At 42.2% G+C, this 24,112-nt stretch overlaps 1 protein-coding gene across 1 annotated transcript in view; it reads left to right on the forward strand.

Annotated features, from left to right (window-relative positions):
• The window catches only part of si:ch211-186j3.6 (neural-cadherin), a 190,521-nt gene that overhangs the window by 71,980 nt on the left and 94,429 nt on the right, over positions 1 to 24,112 (forward strand). The window contains 9 exon segments of the mRNA XM_029144225.3: positions 4,165 to 4,307; positions 10,658 to 10,830; positions 14,487 to 14,655; positions 15,309 to 15,479; positions 15,622 to 15,794; positions 15,962 to 16,129; positions 17,722 to 17,971; positions 20,226 to 20,353; positions 20,472 to 20,658. Coding sequence (XP_029000058.1) covers positions 4,165 to 4,307; positions 10,658 to 10,830; positions 14,487 to 14,655; positions 15,309 to 15,479; positions 15,622 to 15,794; positions 15,962 to 16,129; positions 17,722 to 17,971; positions 20,226 to 20,353; positions 20,472 to 20,658 — 1,562 coding nt within the window.

Raw genomic sequence — 24,112 nt, forward strand, 5'->3', positions numbered from 1 at the left:
CATACACCTCAAACTCAGTAAGTGAATTCACTAATTAATTTTTACCACTCACATCAAGCCCGGGCCTGTAGGGCCACGTTGTTGTTGTTTGTTCCTTTCAGGTCAAGTGAATGAAAAGAAACAAAAACAAAGGTTAAAGTTAATTAGCATGTGGCATTGTAAGTGTGAGGAGCTGCGGCATTGATCCGGCCAAGGTGGCAGTTTGGCAGAGCCCAAATGTGATTACAAAAGGCGTCAGTCTTTGTTGACTGCTGGGCTCTTTGTTGGTTCCCGGCGATACATCCTCCACTTTCTCAGACACAGTCGAGTCGAGGCAGGAGGCTGGGAAGCTGTAATGAAAAGTGTTTGTTGAAGTTCGTTGACTTGAATGTCATGTTGTTAAGCCATGACTCCTGATAATGTCCCTTACGCTGGCCATTAAAGCTTCTCTTGCTTATACTGTATACTCTGTTTGGAGTTCACTACTGTCCAAGGGTGCAGTAGTGGTACATAGTAGTAGTAGTAGTATATATAACATTACACTTGACACATCTGTAATTCTTGTGTAAGATTGTGTTAGTTTGCAGTAGCTATTTTTGCAGTAGAAACGCTCAAACTAATAATCACAGCATATTTCCCACCTCCCATGCTATTGCAGTGCTGATGATGTAGAATATGTACATTGTTAAGAATTTATTGTATCGAAATTGAAACCCTGGAAAACAAGTTTGCTCAAACGCTCTCCCAAATCCGAAGATGTTGTCTTGTAATTGCGTGTTTACTCTAACTACCAATTGGAAACTCAGACATTCGCGTTACAATGAGTAATTGGTGCAGTCAATTAGCAAAGAGCAATCAATTATGAAAATTGTTTTAAACTGTTGCATCAAATCCATGTTGCCTGAATAATTGTGCAATCATCTGATTATTCCATCGCTAGTGTAGCTGAAGGAAGTTGAGCATTTCACAAAGTCGCAGATCAACATTAGCCGCCGTCGCCTATCCAGGCTGCTTGTAATCATGGTCCTAATTGTGAGAAGGTCCTGTTTGAATTCATAATGATCACTCTCTGCATCTGTAATGCAAAAGCAGAGTTAATTTAGGGGGGCTGGACGAGAGAAGCTTGTGATTTTACCTTCAAGCTGCAGGCAGAAATACACAAGAAGGTCTTACTTGGTCCCGGCTTACAAGTGAGATAAATACCAGCAATTATCTAATGATCTTTCAAAAAGCTTCCGCGCCAGGTGTGGAAGCTGTTTGATCAATGTGCCCTATGAACCTTTGGAGAAACTACACGATGGAGAAACCCTGCGCAGCATCTCTCTTGACCTGACTTGCGTATTGATCTGCAGAGAGGCGCGCGGCTTGCAGAGTGTGTGCGCTGGAATTACTCAAAGGCTTCACAGTCTACAAGCAGAGCAAATGAGCAGCGCATCACAGATCCTCCCCGAGTCCGACAGTTGTTGAGGCACAAGCATGACGGTGACAGAACTTGATGAGTGTTTCAGCTCTAATGAGAGTCTCTTGTTTTCCAAAAAAACGCGTGAAGAGATTGTTGGGGCAGATGGATATGAGCTTATGCCAGACTCAGACTTCGAGTTAGCACCAGACAATTACTGACGAGACAGAACAAACGTTGAGCTGTTACCTACCTTACTGGTTGTATTAAGCTTAGGCAGCACTCTAACAACTGTTTACAACTGTAAAGATATATGCTCACAGTAACATAACTCACACAGATGAAGTTACAATATTACTGGAAATGTTCTTTAGCAATGGGAGCCATCCTCACATCTTTAGTAACACTGCACTTTCACCGTTCATCAGCCATTTAATCTTCTGTAATAAACTTTTATACAATAATAAATTCATTTTATTCAATCAATCCAATGACCGAATCAACAACCTGGCTGAAGGTTTAGTTAGCTAAGTTGCACTGGAAGAACATTTAATTATTATTATTTTTTGGGGACAACTTCTAAGCAAGGACAATTTTCCGGTGCAAAGTGAATGTGATTAATTATGACAAGACAGCTAATATATTCATTAATTTTTAGTTTCTCTGAGTAGAATAAGATTTTTTTTCACAAGGGTAGTCTTACAAAATTTAAAAACACTGGATCTTATTTTCTGAAAGGAATGTTTTAAACATGGAAAAACTGCACCGCACACCATTATTGGTCTTTTGTTTCATGGTATTTATGCCACTGCTGCGCTCTTTATCCGTTTTTTATCAATCATTTTGCAGCATTACGAGGTATTTGTTTAGTGTTTGCCATGTCCCTGTCCTGATGCTTATACACTTGATAAAACTATTAAACTGATCAACCAGACAGGTCAAAATGTTCCAGAACGGCAGCTTGAAGTCGACGTGTGTCAAGGATGTAGCATGTAGACCTCTGTGTCAAGAAGGTAGAACGGGCAGCCTTTCAAGAAAAGTTTTGCTCTCAACCGCATCAGTGGCTCACAGTTGTATGTGCAAGACCAAAAGAAAATTCAAAGCCGAAGTTCAAAGTGGTTCGCTAAGATACAAAGACAAAACTAGAGAAGAATTTTAGAGCAAAGAAGTTGAGCTCAGTTTGGAACGAAGAGGCTGATAAAATATGCATGTCGAGGCAAGTGAATCTATTACGATGGATCATATATACAGTATCTATACAGTATAAAACTGGGATTGAACACGTTAATTATGAAAACTCTTGTTTGGACGCCCTAACTTTAAATGTGCTCAGATTTTGCTCAGTCTGGGTTTTTGGCATTTGAAGCATTCAGTCATTCCTGCAGTACAGTTCGTACAGTGTGATGAACTCGTGCTGCCTGTTTATTCCTCCTTGCGCTGCAAAGCATTACTTAAATGCTTAAAAGCATCAGAATTGCAAAAACGTTGCTGTCTAAGCACATTTGGCCTCCTGGAGGATGTGGTACTCTGCCTGCCCCCTGGTTGAGAAGCCAGTGTATCCAATGTTAAAGTTTGATAAGGGTGTAGCCCCTTGTGAGCATCCTCACGGATAGAAACGACACAACCAACAAAATGAGTGTGAAGTGTGTGGTGTTTTACTGTAGGAATATCGTACGACAGGAAGAGGAAGCACCAGTGGCACGAGCTGTGGCCTCCCTCCTCCATGTTCTGTGACTGCGGGGAATCTGTAATTGAAGATTTGTTGTACAGTTCTAAACGTTCTCTATCCCGTACATTGTGCGGTTATGGGAATTTTATCTCTGAGTGAATCCACACTGACTGATGCTCTTCAGAAGTGCGCTGGCTTGCATCTTTGCATCTATTTACGGCCCGAGTCACCTGGGACTCGTGGTGAAAGCAATTACCTCGCTGCAGGAGCGTATTTTTTATAATTTAGGCTGATGATTATGGCGCAGGCCGTGCACTCTATCCCCAAGATTTTCAGTCCCCTCCACCTTTTCGTTACGTCCCGTGACAGTGAGGTGGATGTGAGAGGCAGGCAGAAGAGCCAAGTCAGTAAGAAGACACAGAGAGAACAAAAAGAAATGTTCCTGTCTAATGATTGTGTACATGTAAGTGGATTTTTTTTTTTTTTCGTTCAGAGAAAATTGACTACGAAGTGTTTTTTATGTACAGAGCGGTTGTTCATCTCTGGGGACACGATGACATGAAGAGGCTTATTGGACATGTTTTTCTGTGTGGTGCAGGGACCACCTAATGCCACTCATTGGCAGAAGCTGGAGGAGGGTGTTCAGGCAGGAAGGAGCTGCTGAGCCGTCCAGTTGTGTGTGTGTGTGTGTGTGTGTGTGTGTGTGTGTGTGTGTGTGTGTGTGTGTGTGTGTGTGTGCGTGTGTGCGTGTGTGCGTGTGTGTGTGTGATTATAAAGTGTACATACTGTTGCATTTTGGATCATCTGGAGAGGTTTGACTCTGCACACCGGTGATGCGGGTAGAGCACTGCAGTAGTTGAGTGGGGAGATAAGAAGCAAGGGCGTTGGAAGCATACTCAGAAACTCGAGAACTCAACAGACCCACAGCCCGTATTATTCAATATTTTCATGTGTTGCTGTTTGTTTTCATGTGAACATCTTTATTCTTGACGCTAGTTGAATTTATTTCTTGATGAAATAAATTTTAAATGTGTCTCATTTTCACCTTTGCAGTGGACACTTAAGTAGAAATCGTTCCCAACGAGTCTTGATTGTGTGTCTGCATGTGTTTAATCAGCTATCGGACGTTCGTCTCAGAGGATGCGGGCCCCAATACGCTCGTTGCCACAGTGCTGGCCAAGGATCCTGACGGGGACGGGATTTCCTATAAGATCACCACAGGAAACGAGGAGGGAAACTTCGTCATCGACAGCCAGAAAGGTCAGATATGTCGACATCGTTACTGCTTTTATTGTTGGGTTACAGGATGATTGCAAGCACAGAACCTCAACAGCTGATCAACAATGCGCCATCCCTTCAGTCACAGACCTGCATGATACTGTACAGCACAAACGTACAGTACGCACAGATGCACTGCTCAACACAAATTAGACTGAAGATGTGTTGCTGGCATGTAGCAGTGTTTCACAAATTATTCCTGCCTCGCTGATTAAACTTCAAAGAAGAATCGGAGAATCTCAGATTGCTCAGGGTCTTGTTATTGTGCGATTCACCTACACAGATTCAGCACAAACCCCCAAAATATCCACAAAGATTGTTTTCCGTTTGATCGTCACACTCTCACCCTGCTCCGCTGTCTGCCCTCCCTGCTATATTTATTTACACCGTATAAATGCAAGCGCTCTGCAGTTTGTCAAGTGTGCCTCGGAGACTGTGAGGAGAGATGCTTGGCATTGTGTGTGTAATATGGTTTTACATCCATCACTGGATCTGGTATGTTCTGGATGAAGATGCCTCCTCACCAACAGCAGGCTTCCTCTCACTGTTGGAGAGTTTGACAAGGATATTTAAACCCTGACAGGTCGTGTCTTTAAAGACATTAGAATAATTAGCTAAAGTGTGAAGCTCATTTTCACACTGTTTCTTCAATAAACTTCGCTGCCATCTGAGGTTTATAGTCACACGTCTTAACTTTTCTGATGCTGGAAGAGCAATGCCAGAAGCAATGTGGAATAGGAAACTGGGTTAGTGATGGTGTGTGTGTGTGTGTGTGTGTGTGTGTGTGTGTGTGTGTGTGTGTGTGTGTGTGTGTGTGTGTGTGTGTGTGTGTGTGTGTGTGTGTGTGTGTGTGTGTGTGTGTGTGTGTGTGTGTGTGTGTGTGTGTGTGTGTGTGTGTGTGTGTGTGTGTGTGGCATGTTGGGGGATGGAAGCAATTCCATAATGGTTCAACCCCTCTGTAAATTGCAACCCTCTAAGTCTGCATATGGCCTCGCAGTAGAACATGATGACGCTTAGCAATTAATTATTGTGCTCACACCGTCCTCCTCCTTCCCAGCAATGACATTCACTGCCAGATGTTTATCAAAAAGACGAGAGTGCACACTTTGAATGTCATTTATTTACGCTGTTGGCATTTGGTACATGATCAGCTTTATGCAAATTATGATAAATAAACTGTTGTTTTGGGGAGTGACATCACAGACTATTTGTCTAAGCCACGAGCAACTGCTTGTTTTTGTAAAAATGTTTTGCTTTTTAATAAGGTTTCTTCACAGCCTATTAGCAAATGTTTTTGTGTCTTGATTTTATAATCAATATATACAGTAGTGGATTTGTAAAATATATCAAATTAATCTGAGAAAGGTTCTTGTAGTTCTTCTTTTTCTTGGATGATTTTTCCTGCCTTCCCATGCTTAAGCGTACAGGCTGATATTGTGCGCATGGGTTTTCTTTGTGTAGTTAAGCTTGGGTAAATTGGTGACTCTATATCCTATTATTGTCAGAACAGTGATCGGTTTAATAAATTCATACATTGGTCTATGCTGGTCTCTTTTGGGCCTGTTTAATAGTTTATGCAGACATATGCTTTACATGTTAATTGATGATCCAGTGTGACCCCAGATGCCCACTTTTCTACAGCGCATGTTAGGGACCTGAAATATTAAATGACGCTTAAACATTACTGCTATAAAAGATCTAAGCTCCAATAGAATCACACTTACAGTACACTGTCATTAATTATTATCACAAATATGCAGTAGGAGAAGTAACAATTACCGACTAAGATAACAGGCATTTTAGCGCACTATAACTACAGTATCTCAGCCAAAGGTAGCATTCAGGCGGTGTATAGAGTGCATTTGCATCGTGGTCCTCGAGCTACAGTAGCTGGATAACAACACATTAGCAAGTAGCTGAAATCACAAGGGGCAGCACTGTGGAGAAATGGGTGTTGCTGCTGGGTACTCCGGTTTCCTCTCACAATCCAATTATGTGGCTCTTAATTTGCGACTCTAAATAGGCCTTCGATGATAACGTGAGTGTGAATGGTAACAGCATAGATGGCTTCGATAATGGATGGGTGAAATCCCCCGGTCGTCAGTCAGATGTTATAGTACGGTAGAAGAAGGGAAGTGCGGTCGGTGTTTTCAGGAAACTGGCTTTAGGTCAGAGACAAGGGCAAAGGCATCAATCTCCTGGAGGTTTTGGGATTCATGCCAAAAATAAAAAACAGCCTCGGGTTCAGACAGGCTTCAGTGCTAACCAGCAGGTGATGTCCCACCACCGCCCGTCTTTATGTAATGTCTGTGGTGCATTCACAAGTGTGGAAGTAAGCCTAATACACATGAACAAAGGCTCTGCACAGTGTGTCTGCACCAAAGGGTGTGAGCCAAAGTATAACACCATAATGCCTGTAATATGATCCAATATCTTGTTTGAAAGAGCCCAATATTTGGTCATTAAAACTGTTTTATGACTCTTATAATGGAAGCCAAGCACATAGGATTCCACCCACCCTCTCCGACCCATCTCATTCTCTCTCCCCGCTGCTGATGAAAATCGTTTATTGCCTTCGCTCCCCTCCTGTTTCCCCCTCCCCGCTCGTCTTAAATGTCCGACAATCATTCAAGCGATTGTTTTCCTCCCTTCCGGCAGGAGCAGCCCAGCTGGCCTCCCCTTCCATGTTAATTTCCCTGTAACTCACCCCAGAATACAGTGTGTTTCCCGAAGATTTAAGGGCTCCATTAGGATCTGAGCAGTCTGGTCAATATGATGATCACGCGCTTCCTATTAAAAGACATAAATACAGAAACAGCCGCTCTGTTAGAGGGGAGGACATATTTACTGACAGCTAAGGGAAGGTGCTGCTACTTTTACTTTTATGTCACTTTCGAAGAGCATTTTCTTGATAGGGAGGCAGTGTTTGTTCCTTCCTTCAGATTTCCAGGTAACGGGTTGTTGGGTAACGTTTGTTGCTATTTTCCCTTGCTTAATTCATTTTACTTAGCCATTCTTCCTGAACTGCTCACTGACCCCAGTTTTATGCAACAAACCCTCAGTTTTGCGTGTATTCTTCTCCCACCTCGCTTTGGCAAATACATATTCTCATATTCCACTCTCTTTGTCTTTTTCCTCGCATTTACAGTATCACTCTTTTTGTTTTATAGCCGTTGTTGGTAAATCTTAGGCTTGATGCTGATTTGTAGGAAGCTCTAATTCACTCCAGTTTATCCTCTTCCGGCTGCCTTGTCTCTCACCCATCCCTTGCTGGGACTGGCCTCCCTCCTGGCTGCTTTCATGAGAAGTGACGGCTGCTTGTTGACCCCAAGGAAACATCTTCTCCATCTCGGATAAGCCATGATATGTGTTGGCCCAGTTAACAGCAACACCCACCCATTTTTTATATGACCCTGTTGGGAACATTGTCAGTTTGGCATTATGCAATTTCCATTTGTAATGTAAATTGACAATCTTGTACTAGTAAAGACAGGAAGGATGGAACTAATGGTGGCTGTGGATGATTCCTTGTGCCCCTCAGTAAATATTGGATGTAAAATCTACTTTCAGCTACTGTATGATACTCGTTTCTATGTAACAAGAAGTAAAACTAAAGTTTGCTTTTTATAGACGCTCACCTGCTACTAGTATCACTATACCTGAATACACATATCTTGATAGCGACACACGCAAATCCAACGAAGGGAAAAATACATGCTTGCATAGTAACAGATTCATTGATAGAAACATGTGGGCGACAAACTTATGAGCAACATACGCATGCACATGCTGTACTCTACCCTATTACAGTCCTCACACCATGCATGCAACGTGGACTGTAACCGTCCACACAGCAAAGAACCGTACATGTAAACAAACACCCACATGCACAGGCAGAATGCCACATAGGACTAAATGCACATACATGTATGCACAGTATGCGAGCATCTCCACATCCACCCAGTAACACACTAAAGGGGGCATAACCCCTACTATAGGGACACAGATCTAATAGATTAGAACAGACGCTCACTGTATGCTTTGTTCTTGAATGTCCTAAAACCTTTTCCATGTCCCATTTTCAGCCACTTACCCAGCGTGTGTTGCTTTCGCCTGATGCTTTTAAGCCCCTTTTAGATGTTTATGCCAACCAGAGGCAGGGTTCAGACTGCAGGGTGCCTCCAGTGCTCCCAGTGAACGCAACGCGGAGAGCAGGCCGTAGCCTCTCTCTGTGTCTGCCTACTGCCTTTACTGAACTGGTCACATTTATCTGGCCTTCTGTCTCAATTCATTAAGCATCAGTGCACTCCCCGGCACAACTGGAGCGGCGTGGGTGGAGAGGGTAGAGTGAACTGGAGCTTGCTCTGCTAATGCATCTTTGGTCTAAGCATGTATGTTTTTTTTTTTATTCAAATTTATGACTCAGTGGACCGAGAGTCAACTGATATTAGAAATCTACATAAATGTGTTTTTATTGGATCTGCCTTCACATCTTGAATAACTACTTAATGGAAGAGCTCAACAAACAGAACTCTTATATATTCGTAATATACATTTAACGTTAGCTTTAAGTAATCTGCATTTGAGTTTAATGTTGTGATTTTTTTGTTATTGAGCCAAGTCACTGATGCCTTTCATTGCGAACAGCTGTTCTAGTTTTTTTTCAAACAGAACAACTGTAACTAAAACTCTGAAACACTTCTATGGTGAAAGGAGCAGTGGAATTAATTGCATACCCAGACTCGACATGGTCCAGCACGGGTCGGGGTTATGCTGATTAAACTTACAGCAAACTATTACAACACAATTAGTTCCAGAAACTACTCGTATCATTATATTTATTGATCTTTCCCAATTAAAACTTGGCCATTAATACTTCTACAGTGTTTTAAATGTGAAACTGATGAATACTTTAATTAGGGTCATGAACTCGAACTTAACCCTGGAGGCAGTTCAGTTCTATGCGTTACAATCTGTGGCACATTTGCCAAGATCCTTAGCAACTAGAGGTGTGTGTCTTTTACACTTTATTAAAGACTGCTGGACTTTATTACAGGCAGCATCAGCCTCAGCATTTGCAGAATATAGACATGTATGTGATAGTATACACATTTATCTGACCAGCCCAGTGTATGTGACACATCAGTTTAAGGCGAAGTCTTCTCGTCTTACACCTTTACGGTTCTAAATTGGAGCCATCTCCCTCCTCTCGGTTCTTTTCTAAACACACACACACATCCGTATCCATGGATGGCAGTGCCAGGGAAGCAGCCATTGTGACAAACACCTCGAGGCAGACACCCCCTCTCTGTGGCATTCCTCCATCTCTTGTGCAACATCAGACACACAAACACTCACTCGCATGAAAGGCAAACAGGAGGGACATGTTGTACAGTCTGTGTGGATCGGCATTAGCTTGAGTACTACAGGAATTCAGCGTCTTTACTCGGTCTTGTTTCACTTGTCATCTGTGTCATTCTCATCTCTGAATGCAGATCCTCCTTGTGCATGTGTCACACTGCTGCAGTTGCTAGGAACAAACACACACACAAGCACACACACATGCACACACACTAAGGTCTCTTGTGAAACAGCAACCAGAATGAACGCATGACAGTGATAGCACCTGTCGCTGCCTCTGAAGATAAGGAGGATGTAATAAGTGTGTCCGCACTTTTACCCACCAGCACCGCACACACACACACACACAAAATAAACAGGGCGCCAAAGAGTGAGATGAATACAGAGTGGAGAGTCATTCAAAGCAGAGAGTGGCATGCAGATGAGACGCCCACACCACAGTGAAAGGGAGAGTCAGTAAGAGAAAGAAAGACAGAGGATGAAATAGAATGCCGAAATGGCAGCTCTAAAAGGGAATGCCAGGCAGATGAACTATTCATGTGTTGTGTGGCCATAATTAATGAAATCCCTTTCACAAGGAAAAGTTAAGGAAAAGTGTCCACTGGATAGATTTCTTTCCTGGCTCATCCATGCCACAGAAACACATACATGCAGACTGTGCGATCAGGTTTTCTTCTATACTGTGAAGAGATACTACTGAAATGCACCTTCAGGACATGTGTATAGTGCTTTACTTATGGATTTGACTGAAACCTACAGTGTGCAACTTCAAACAAACTCAACAATTTCAATAATGAAAAAAAAACATTTTGGAGAAAAATCACCATAGTAAATAAATTCTTCTCACTGTTGAGTCTGCGGATGCTGCCATATAATTCTGTTAAATGAAATCTGAAAGATGATCAGACTACCAATGTTACCAACAACAGCTGTGTGTGCGCTAACCGCTGTCACCTTTCCGTTTGTCGCAGGTTTGATCCGCCTCCGGTCGAGTCCTCCCCCTCGCCTCCAGGGCATACAATACGTCCTCAATATCACAGCCACGGATGACAACGCCTCGGGCGGACCTCAGGCGTTGTCATCCACAGCCCAGGTCATCGTGGGAGTGGACGACGTGAATAACAACAAGCCGGTTTTTGAGAAGGTAATATGAGCAATCTGACTCTTACATCGTTAAGCGGAGCGAAGTCGGCTTGCGCTTGCAGATAGCTTGCATAAATGAAATGCTCTCGTGGTTGCTGTGCACTTTAGAGATAGATGAAGCACATGGAAGGCAAAGAAGGACACGGAGGAGTGTAGTAGGAGTAATGGAAGAGTGAGAGCCATTGTAATATGCTATTTATTCAGAAAGTAATCAGACCTTCACTTTTGGCGTATGAATAAACAACCATTTTTTTTAGAAATGCAAACTGAAATCTTAACAGGATTCAAAGCCGTAATACACTTTGTTAAAACCACTTCGGCAGCATGTGCTGGTACTGAGGCTTCTTTTGTTACAGCTTCTCGCATCTAAATTTGTCAAGTTTTAAGCTTTTCCTCACAGACCCTGTCGGGCTTTTTCAGATTAAATAAAGCGTCTGAGCCACTGTAGCGTGGTCAGGTCGACAGCTCCGATACCAACCTGGAGATGGTAAATAAACATCCAGATGCCCACAGCTCCGGGTCTTCCAGCTGTGGGCATAGAATTAGCCAAAGACCTGTCAGAAGCCTATCAGGAAGCAACTGCGCTGTTCAGGAGTTATGTTGATCCACTTACACTACTCTTCCATTTGCTTGGTCTCTCATTTTGTATCTGTCTTGTCCATGTAACTCTCTGCCATCACTTTATATTGCCTCTATTTATTAGCCTCTATCGGCTCTCTCTGGAGAAGCGATTAGCCAGATTCACCCCCTTCTCTGCTTTCTCATCTCTCTCCTACATCATTTGGTCTTTTAATTAAAGCTTTGAGGGATGCGGGAGAATCCCAGCCGACCCGCTCTAGAGGCACAATGTCTCCACCTGCCTTTTTTTATGTTTTTGGCCATGTGTCAATATTAAATGAGGTGACTCCGAGCTCTCGGAGATACGGAGAGTGAAGAGCGGAGAGGGAGTAGCTTGCTGAGTAAAACCACACTCGCTCTCTTGAGGGAAAGCGAGCGCCAAGTGTTTCCTTTTCCAGCCTCACCTCTGAGCTAAAGAAACGGGGGGATGGGGGGCGAGATGCAAGGCAGGGGAGAGGAGAGGGATTCCTGGTCCACAGCGTTTCGTGTGCACTGGATGCTCAATTGTGTCTCTCAGGAATCTCCTGCTGGCACCGCACTCCTGTGATTCATTCGTTTCTCTGTTGGCGAGACGCTGATTGCGACAAACAAACAAGCCTGTGACCTTCCGCTCTGCGTGTCGCTGAATAACAAAAATCGAAACATGAACCAGATAAACATGTATGAAAAGAGAATGAATGAATGAATGACAGAGAAGGCAATGGACAACCACTGATTGTAGTTGAGACAAAGGCACTGTAGATAGAAGGAATCATAATTTGGGAACTGGTTTCTCAGTTACAAACAATATTAGACTATTTTCTCCCTCTCTACTAACCAGCAGCAGGACATCGAAGAAGAAATGCCCCTTTATCTTGTGCGATGCCCCCATCGTACAGCATAGTGTAACATCCCTAGAACACTGAGGGAGTGAGTCACAAAGACACAGCTTTTTTATTCACAGTGGCAGGATGTAAAGAAGTAAAAATAGATTCTGCACCAGCTTCACAAACTCACAGGCATCCACGAGATTTATTCATTAACCTACCGGGTCCCCAGTGACCTGGTTCAGCCATCATTTTAGACTTCTTTCAACACTGGGACCACATGAAGTGGATTGGGAACTCAGACTCAGCCCATTCACAGTTAATACAGTGTCTTTATCAGTAACAATGCAGAATTGAGTGTTCATGCTCTCGGCTACATTTAGTTAGTTGTACAGGGCCAAGTGGATGGTCTTCCATCCCACAACACATCTTAGGGCTTCGATGAGTTCCGTGCTCGTGGGGGACAGGAAAACACAGGTGTTATTGTAATTCTTTATCAGGCCTGACATCAGGTATGGATTGGTTGCCTCTAAGTGGTTCCACTCCAAATTCATTCGCTCCTTAGCGTCTCCAAGGATGGAGCCAGATGCAGCTGCTTGCATCTGCCATCCGTAGTTTATTCTTTATCGAGGTCTCATGGGCCGAGAGGGAGGAACTTTTATTGTCTGGAATATCTGGAGTTTTTCTTTCAAACTTAAGTCCTTCTTTGAGTTGACAGGCTGAGACAACTGCCACATAACTGCTGACTAAGGGACGTGTCAACCTTACACTCAACCTTTTCCTCACTTGTAGAGTAGAACTCGAATAAACAGTGTCATGGCGCTAGATGTGGAGGCACTGGCTGTCTTAAAAAAAAACAGCACAAAAGTTTTTGCTTTGGTTTCTTATGGAGTCTGTCCCTTTCTGATTCATTGCATGAGTGAATGCCCTGTATATAGTGCAAACTGGAGTATCATCAGCACGCTCCCCTCATAATCTTTGTCACAAGCTTCCATTGCCTTCAGTAGATTGTGAAGGGAGTAAGTAAACCCAAAGGAAACACTGGAGTCAAGAGGTATGACAGAAGAATCGAAGACAGAGAAGAGAGAAAAGGAATAAAAACAGGCAGGAAGAGAGGGAAGATGAAAGAAAGGGGGGGGGGTTCCCAGGTCATTAATTAGATGTCAACGTAAGGCATCAGTCCACACTATTGAAGGCTTCCTCCCATTCTTTGTCTGTGGCACATAAGTATCAGTGAGAAAAGGCAGAGTAAAGAAAGATCAGACCGGAAAGAAGAGGCTGAGGCTAGACTGAGACTAGAGTGAGTGAAGCCCTGGCAGCGCTCAAATGCGGATAATAAGGCTCTTCATGTGTCTGACAAGTTCAGTGATTGACAAAATCTTTGAGAACCCAAACACGAGAGCAGCCTTGCATCACAATGAAGAATTAAAGCTGATCAGTGTCTTTGGTGGCTCCAAGAATTAAGGTGGTGTTCATCGCAGAGTAATGTTTGAAGGCTGGAACTAAAAAAAGTAATTCAAGTCCGTTGCAATTACCGTTAATAAAACCATGTGATGATGATGTGAAATGTGCTCATTAGCTAGCAGGATATTGTTAATGCAGGGATAATTTATTTTCAAATAGGAGGTGCCTCTGTTTGGTGAAGTTCCTGTAACCCAAAATATTATTCTGCCCTCCAGGTAGGACGTACTTGGAATGCTTTACAAATAAACGTACCCATGTCTTTTTTTTTTCAATATACTTGCAGCTGGTGCAGTACAGCACACTGCTGAAAGCTTTCTGTGAAGTGTTGGCCCTATTTTCAATAAAAAAAGAGGTTTTGGACAAGTCCGAAAACACCAGGTGCCAAAAGATCAACACACTTCATGTTTACTAAAGCGTAGAAGCCTCAGTGAGCCCAGCATCAGGCAGTTATTGAGCACTCTTGCCCATTGGATGCTGGGATAATCTTTCATGACCTCTGAACTCACGACTGTGCCTCTATCTAGTCCTAACAGAATAAGCACATAAAGAAAGAAAAATGGATGAAGCTGGCATAGCACCCAGGATCCCCACGTCCGTAGCCACTCAATCCTTCGTGTCCATGTTGGTGACACTAGTAAATTATCCGAAAGCAGCCGTTTCAGAATGAATAACCATCCCCCCCCCCCCCCCCTGTCCTCCCTCTTACTGACTTAACGGTAAAGAATATTGACCGGGCTTCCTTCTCTGCCCACTGTCTCATTCTCCTCAGTGTCAGCAATACAGAGAGAGCACATCCGTCTTGGAAAACCAGCCAGTGGGGACATTTGTTCTGCAGGTTCACGCTGTGGATGCTGACGAGGGCTCTAATGGCAGAGTCACATATGGCTTCATGCACAAAGACTCCACTGTGCCGGCATTCAGCATACACCCAGACACCGGTACTGACACACACACACACAGACACACTGCTTCAACTTGCACCAGCAGACATACAGTACACAGATATTTTCACACAGACTAATCTTTTTTTGCAGACTGTGCAAACGTTTGCAATGTAAATGCATGTTAATTGTTTATCCTCTAATTACACTCTGATCACTGTACAACATTTTCCTCCACTATTAGAATTTCAATTTTTAAAAATTGTCTCCAAACAATAATGAACTCTCATTAATCTGAACTTTTGCAATAAGCCAAATGCCAAAGCTGGTAGAGGTTCTACATCAACCCGGTTTCCTACCCATTTCAAAATGTCATCATGTCAGAATTTAAAATATAACTCCAAACAGAAATGCCATGTCACTTTTCCTTTCAGAAAAGACTAATGTTATAAATATCATCACTAAAATCATCCATAAGAAATACAATAAAGACAATTTTCTTTAGATTTGATACGTAATTGAAGAAAAAAAAGTTCTGCATATGTCTTTGTCTGTCTTTGAAATGTTGCCTAAAGGCACACTGAGAAAATGACTTTAGTGTTAAAATGCTAATGCTCTGGGGGCATGGGACCAAATGGGGTTTGGTATGATTTGGCAGTTTGATCAATGATTTAGCACTTTGACCAACCTTTTTGTCTCCTTGTCTCTAGGAGTAATTGTGACGGCAAGAAAATTTGACCGAGAACGGCAACGGGAGTATGCGGTTACAGTGACTGCTACTGACCAAGCAGCTGATCCACTAATTGGAATTTGTCAGCTCAACATCCTCATCCTGGACCAGAATGACAACAGCCCCAAGTTTGAGAATATTCGATATGAGTGTAAGGGCATATTAGTTTAAATTATTTACACAGTCTAAAACATTAGTGTCAGGTTGATCTCAATAATTATCACAAAACAGATTGTACAGTAACACTTCTGGCTGACTTTCAATGCTAAGCTTTTGCACTTCTTCTCCCACAGACTTCCTTCGTGAGGATACCATGATTGGGACTAGTTTCCTACGAGTGGCAGCGCACGACGATGACTTTGGTACCAACGCGGCCATCATGTACTCAATGTCTGGAGAACAACCAGAGTACCTCAGGGTCAATCCCCTGACAGGCTGGGTGTATGTCAACCAGCCTATATCTCAGGTACACTCACATAGACTAATCAAATGTGGTAGGTTCTCCTACCTCCTTGCAGCCTACAGTACTTCTCCCTCGATAAATGAATTAGTACAGTTACTCTATACTATGCTATGTACAATGTTGACAGTAGAACACACCATCACACCTCTGTACTGTCTTTGTGTGAGCAGAGGACCTACATCACCAGGGACATCGTGGCCACAGATGGGGGCAACAGGAGCAGTTCAGTGGAGCTGGCCGTCACCATTACCAACGTGAAGAACCAGCCTCCACAGTGGGAGAATGACAGCTACAGCGTGGTGATACCTGAGAACACCGTCCGGGACACGCCCATCGTGGTATATTGGGGTGGGGTTGTGGTTTGATACAAACAGGGAGCTCATGCAAACCTGTTTTTGATTTATTACACAGGAACTTGCTGGTTCCAAACATATTGGATGCTCCGTGGGTTGAGTTTGTCTCAGTCGCCTCTATTTCCACACTTATTTCCAGGTTGACTTCATGATGTTGACATCAAAGCTCTGTGGGGGCCATAACATCTGTTGGAGAATTTCTTTTTCTCCTTGTCACTCAAGCTAGTTCTCTATGACTCCGACTGTACGTCTGAGGTCGTTTTGTAGTGCGCACAATTCTAAGGCCTTGAAACTTGGCAACAGTGCTCTATGTGGAGTATAAAGACACAAGATGAAGGAAGTAAACATAAAAATGATCCTCTGTAAAAACCAGCAGAAATGTCTTTGCAAAAAAGAAAAAAGTTTATTCTGTGTAACTCTTTCCTTTGACCATTTTTTAAAAATTGTGTTACAGTATGTTTCAGTGAATCCAAATCGTTTGTAATCAGCTAAGATTAGAAATACTTCAAGTGTTGTTCACAGACAGGACTTTTCATGCTGCTGCACATTTCCAACATCATTATTTCAGACTTCAAAACTATGAAGTCATGAAAAGACAGAAGAAAAGTTTTTTCAGATGACGTGTGTTTAGTTGCTTCTCGGAGATGCGGTCAAAGGGAGGAGGGTGGAAAAAGCGTGTGGTCCCCACAGTACGATAAATTAATGGATGAGGGCAGTTCACTGTTGATTTGACTGTTATGTTACGATGGAGTGAGTCCCTTTGGGGATCGAAAATTCCTGTTCTTGAGCCAGAGCATACAGTGAACAGCTAACAGTTAACAACGGCTTCATGACTGATATGGTGTCTCATAGCTAGGTCACACAATAGCCAACTGCATAGCATCTCATACAACATTCTTGACTTTTGGTGTCACGTGTGTTTCATCAGCTTTGAATAGTGTCTCCTCTATGAGTTTAGGGAGAATGTAAAATTAAGCAAAGTGGATTTCTCCTGAAGTCTAAAGAATTTAAGAAGGCTGACATGCACTCCAGCAGTTTGAGACTTTAGTCTCCACTCACTAGTTTGTCATGGGGCTTCTGGCATCCACGATTACCTAATCAATCATGTTTTTGTTTATCTGTCATACTGTACGTTACAAAAACATTAGGGGTAAATATCTTTTTATGCCAAATACAGGTGGGTTAGCATAGGCAGCCTGAAAAATGCACTGAATTTTTATACATATTTTTAATATATATATCTGTATCTGCATCTGTATTTTTGTGTATGTTTATATGTCAGGTTTGGCCAACTATTATTTTCTTCAGAATTCTGCTGTAAAATATTTTGAATTTAATGCGGTGGTAGTAGACAGGAGTTGCTCCATCTGTAAAATAAAAAAGGACAATACCAGGAAGGAACTGTAGCAGAATAGCTGTATTTGAATAGAGCAATTAAGAAGTAACCACAGGTTTTCAGTGATATCTTTATTAGATAAAGACCAGCGCTACTAGTACTACAGTGCAATGCAGTTGTGCAAATGTGTATTAATCACATTTCCCATCATTCATGATGTCACTATTTCTAATTCAACCAGGTCATCAAAGCTACCTCCCCTCTAGGGGACCCAAGGGTGACTTACAACTTGGAGGACGGCTTGGTCCCAGAGACCAACATGCCAGTTCGCTTCTACTTGACTCCCAATCGTGAAGACGGTTCGGCCTCCATCCTCGTGGCAGAGCCCCTGGACTACGAGACCACCAGAAACTTCATGCTACGGGTTCGAGCTCAGAATGTTGCTGCGGTACCACTGGCAGCCTTCACCACAGTTTATGTTAATGTCACAGGTACACTGTTCTATTTTTTCATGGAAAGTTGATTTCAAATGCTCACATTTTTTCCACTTGTTTTGTGGTCCAAGACTATTTCCTTGCTTTTGGCTCCTGATTTGCATAGAGCGATCAGACCAGCAGCTTGACTATACATGTAGCTTTAAAGTTGCAGGAACAATGGACAAACAATATTTTCTTACATAGACATTAGGAAATTATTAGTTAACAGAAGAATGAAACACTGTTCACTTGAATAATTTAGTATTTTACTTGCTGTGACAGTTTAATTCTTTGTTTCACTGTACTCACTCTACCTAAACCAGTTCTGCATCAAAACCAATACCTCAGAAATTAAATATTAAAAAGCATGTATACTGTACTGTATAAGCAGAAGGCTCAGTTGGAATGCAGTGCTGTTGTAGTCCAGTTGCTTCCTCATTTCCAGTAGAGCCATTGGATCCAAAGCTGTGTAAATCTAAATTACTTGCAGTTTGCCAGCTGTTGTGTCATAAGCCCAAGAGTGCAACACATATGCTTAATCCCACTGCTCTGCTGGGAAATTTCTCGGAGACACTGAAACACTTCTAAAATCGGTCATCATCAGCAAAGAATATGACTTTTAATGCCTCCATCACATTTATTACACCTTAAAATCATATTGGTTACCCCTACTGTTATTCTGTGTAATGTTCTGCCATGATCTCTAATACAGCGGTGTTTAGCCCCTGACCCTTCTCCTCAAAATACCTATTCTAACACCACATACACCAGATTATCCTGCACTTAATCCCTTTACAAGCCTGAAAAAATAGTCCAGGTTTTAATCCAGTGAGGAAATAATTAATTCACACAGACCAAGTCGTTTCAAAACTTTCCACTCTCCCATTCCTTATCTGTCTTAATAAAAAGCTCTCTCACTCCTCCAGAGGCTGTGGAGTCAAGGGAGGGAGGTCCTTAATGGATTTAAGACACCATTTGTAATTTGTAGATTAAGACATTTGCTCAAAAGAGAAGGGGACATGAATTAGTAGATTTAATAATTTGCTCCATTCAAGCCATTTTATATGCTTTTGGCTGTAATCAGCTAAGTGTAAATGGGGCTCTTGTTATTTAGACAACCCACTTTTTCTGTCTTAATGTTTTTTTGTTGCTACAGTATCTTTGCTCTACTTGCTTCAGATCCTTTTTTTGTTGCCTTCCTTATGGCTGGGCTTGAAAGATTCATTATACTTGCACAAACACAAATTAATATGTTAGCTATACAATTACAGATGCAGCCTTACAATGTTATATATACAGTATTTGTCACATTAATTTGCAAAATACTGAAAGCCAAGAATAAACTTTTGTATGTAATTCACAGTAGTAAGATCTTTACATTGTGATTACAGTATGTTACTGTTCATTATGTGAACAGTAGCAATTAGATTCCAGTTCAAAAGATTCCAATAAAGAACAGTAATGAGTTATAATTGCTCACATACTGAGATAAACACTGTTTTAATTGTAGCAAAGCTGAAATTGCACAAGCACAATCTCCCGTCAGCAAGACTGCAGAAGTTGTAAAAGCTTTCAGTCAGCACAGCTGAAGAGTCAGGTAACTAAAAACGGGGTCAAAGAGCAAAAATGTTCACATGATCCGAATCACGGAGGACTTGAAATGCAATTAACAGGATCTTAAATTGAATTCTAAAATTCAACGCACGTCAGTGCCCTGGCTAATATACAGTAACCTGTGTGTGTTGTTCCCTAGAAACCAAGCAGGTGCGTCCTAGTCCAAGTGCCGAGTTACTGTTGCAGAATTGTTTAGACACAGGCACAATGATGTGAAACAGTTTTATTTCCAGCCAGGGTTCATCTAATATAGGCAACATCCCCTGCTTATATTAGTCGCAGTAAGTCAGGCACCAAACCAGAACAGACAGGCTTATTAACAAAGAGAGCAAGATAGTGGGGCTGTTAACCCTTTGGGTGGTGACGTTTATACTGCAGCTCAGATGAGGACACATGATATTATGTACATTGTGAGGCAATGCAGTTAAAGACACAGATATTAACTGATTTCTGACAAAAGTCTAAAATAAAGTCTGACAAAAGGTCAGCAACATGTGAACATGTGAAGAAAAAATCTAAAGGTCAGAAGTATTTGTTCCTTAACAAGTGCTTGCAGAACGTTGGACTTCGGTTTAAGTTAATGTATATTGTTACCAACTAAACATTTAAATACATCTAGAGAGGCATCACAATATCTCTGTCCTCTGATCTTCAGATGTAAACGACAACGTCCCGTTTTTTACTTCCTCCATCTACGAGGCTTCGGTCACGGAAGGTGCAGAATCGGGAACGTTGGTCTTCCAGGTTTCAGCCAATGACCTTGACCTGGGGCTTAATGGCAAGGTAAAAACAGACCTGCACATAAACAATCCATAAGCAGACCATTGCTTCTTCATTATCTTTGTTTGTTTGCTCTTTCACCTAAACTTGTCTACATAAAATTATTTCCTGCATCAACCAGATTTCCTATTCCCTGCTGCAAGATCGAAGTGGGGACTACCAGTATTTCCGCATTGACCCAGAGCTGGGATTCATCTACACGCAAGCTGTGTTTGACCGCGAAACCAAAAGTTCCTACCTATTAGAGGTGCAGTCGGTGGATGGCTGGGAGTCTGCACGACCCAGCAAGCACGGGCAGCCCAACTCTGGTAAGGAAATCTCAACCTAGTAGGCGTGGATGTAATGCTACCGTGTTGTATGCATCAGTGGGCTGCTGTAGTGCGCACAGGTGAAACTGTACCTCATTAAAATTAAACAAAGGAAATATGAATCATTGTTGTTAATATACGAGACCCATGGACACGTCATCTCACATACCATTAAACCTCCACTCGGCTAAAAAGGTTTTCCACCTGATTATGGAACATGCCTTCAGGGATTTGCTCCCATTGAGCCACAAGAGGGTTAGTGAGGATGGCAATTATGTGATAAAGTCTGGCTCAGAGCTGGTATTCCATTTCATTACAAGTGTTGGAGAAAGGTTGAGATCAGGGCCAGTGGAGTACTTTCACAACTTGGATTATCATTTCTTCAAAGTATTGTTTGGTCCTGTAGAAATAAGGGACTTAACCCAAACCCCGAACAGCTGATCCACGTCATTATTTAGCCTTCGACGCGCTGAGGCAGATGATCTTCTCCAAACATTATTATGTCAAACTTGGTTTTTCATTCAAACTTTCAGTGCGATTCAGGATTGAGCTTTTCTTGGTATAACTGCAGTAATATCAGACATGTGGACAGCTGCTATAAGACTTGAAAATCGATATCACGAGGCTTTGTACATGTGCACGCTATTCTCGTGCTGATGTTGCTTTGCATTTTACCACATTCAATGAGGCAGCTCTCTGTGAGCTGGTACGACCCACCGGTTACAGTAACTATCGCCTGTCATTGATCAAAAGCTGAGCAAATCCTTGCAGGGGCGAAATGTAATGAACCGACTGATGGGAAACCTGATATCCTTTGACAGTGTCACATTAAAATTCAAAGAGCTTTTAAATACTTCACTTTCTACAGAAAATATGAGCAAATTTACACTGGATGGTGGAACACTTGAATTACCCCTAGCTGTAGAAGTATTATAATTTCTCTATAAATTGAAGACTTGGTAGTTACTACCTCTGCAGTTGCATTTAAAGAACATTTTCACGAACATTGTATAACAGTTATTTCTTTATTGTTATGCAATATTATAGTCGTTTAGTGTAAACGTGTAGATTAGGGAATAAAGATATTAGGGAAGATGTTGGTCACTGATGCATTAACAGAAAGAAAGAGGAGAAGCAGAGATACAGACAGCTGCTTCGTGGGCTTCGTTTAAAACTCCACATAAGGCGCTTTCCTCTTTCTGTGTCTTTGCCGCATCTGCTCGCCCCACCCCACCCGAGGACCAAAGGCCATCGTTCTCCTCGCGTCTGCCTCGCTCGCCCTCTCTCTTCCTCAGTCACCCCAGCCCGCTCTCATTTGCTGCCAGATGAAATGCATACATGCTCCAACGGTACAACAGAGAGAAAAGAAGAAGTGAACAGATGTTGAGACAGATGGGCGAATAAATAGAGGTGTTGGGAAAAAAAGACGGGGATATATTTTTAATAAATGTGATCATAGATTATTAACGGATCCTCTCTCTAGGTTTGACTCTGACATTTGTGGTAACGTAAACAGAGGTTAAATATTAAGCAGAGCAGAGACTAAGAGACTGCAGCGAAGCAGTGGGAGTTATTTTATTTATTTATTTCTCCCGTTATGAATATTAAATGAAATGGCATGAAGAAGGATGGGTAACAAGCAAATTAACAGATACGGTGTTTAACGCTGATGCGCACACATCAACACGCACACAAAGACACACACAAATGTAATTGCATCCGTCGCTATAGCTCTCCACGGGGGAAACGTTTATCGTAATTGTAGAGTAGGCAAATTTTACCAACAATCTGCTTAACCTGTAATGAAACATATCTTGTTTTGATGCCTTCAGGCTAATCTCATAACTGTGAGGCGAGGTCGCGCTTTATGCTCTGGAAACGGAGACAAAGCGCAGGTATAAAAGTCGGATTTATTGAGAGCATGGCAGCAAACCAGCGGTGGGCCGTCTCTCTCATTAAAAACCAGGCAGAATACCAAAGCGTACTCCGTCACTGTTTCCCTCAAACGATTTTCCAAAGATGATTAAAAATCAATTTTTTGTGCAAGATAAATTGGATTTATCCACTGAATTCCATTTCACATTGAAGACTGCTTGAAAATATAGTTGAATGTTTTACAACTTAATAAAGCGCTTGTTTCTGTCGACAATGACTGTGAAGAAACGTCACTAAAAGAATTACTTGCAGCTCTTTGTGTGCCACTCATTAATGTATGTATGTATTTATACAGAAATAGAATTAGCCTGGCGGTTCTGCTGGATTAAGCCCCATGTGTTCAGAGTTCTGCTGTTTGTCTCCAGTCTGCATCAAGGACTCCTTGCAACAGATTTCAAGGGTCTGCTGCTTTTCAATGGTTAAGGAGAATCAGACAAACTTGTATTTCTGTATAAATTATATATTTTTTAAATACTATTGACAAATTTCAAAGTGAAATCATGATCATTGTGTCCACAATCGCTCGGTTTCACTGGATGAAGACAAAACTATCTGTGTTTGTAATAAAGAGACATTGAGTCACTCTCACTGGTTTTCTAACTATGAAAAAGCATTGAATGAGTCACATTTGAAGCTCACACATGAGGCTGTTACACTTAATACTGGAGCTTTACATTTCAAATACATATTTAAAAGGTGAATATGTAATTGCATTTTCAAGAACCTTTTTCTGCCAGAGGAAAAATATTACCTTGACCAACATACTGTACTTAATTAACCTAACAAACTAGATATTGCTCATATTACTGAATATGTTATTTTTTACTGCTTGAGATAATTTGTCCTCAATATCTTATTTATACTATTCTGCAGTGTAGTGGGTGTAGTCATGAACTGTAGCCATTCACGCAGGTTGCCTGTCCATCACACGGGTGACACAGAGAGTGACCACCATTCACACCTACAGAGCAATTTAGAGCCACCACTTAACCGGGAGTAATGTAAGTGCATGTCTTTGGGCCGTGAGAAACAGAGTGCCCCGAGAAAACCCACGTCTGCACACAGAGAACACGCCAAGCTTTTCACACACACTGTAAAGTCCAGACACTCCCACAGCAGCTGCGAGGCAACAGCGCTCAGCACAGCGCCAGCGAAACCGGGCAGGTCTGACTTCTCCGCGCACAAAAGAGCAAACGGGAACATTCCACGCGTGTGTGGAGTATGAAGATGCGGCGCAAACAAGTGTGAGGTCTTCGAGGGGCCACGGAAATTAAAGTGATGAGCAAATAAGCTCACCTGCCATGTGAAAGCCACTGTGTCGGTGGGATTTAGAGGGGATTTGTACACATACATGTCTTTAGACGTGTGAAAAGGCAGAATTAGCAGGTGGAGGGGGGGGGGGAGACTACATCTGCTTATCCCTCCCTACCCTTCCTCCATTAAAGATTCTGAACACATGCAACGCCCTCCAAGGACTGCATTAGTTTGCCATTTGTGCCGTGAACTTGGCACCGTCTCA

The sequence above is a fragment of the Betta splendens genome, chromosome 3 (genome assembly GCF_900634795.4).
Source record: "Betta splendens chromosome 3, fBetSpl5.4, whole genome shotgun sequence".
Lineage (NCBI taxonomy): Eukaryota > Metazoa > Chordata > Actinopteri > Anabantiformes > Osphronemidae > Betta > Betta splendens.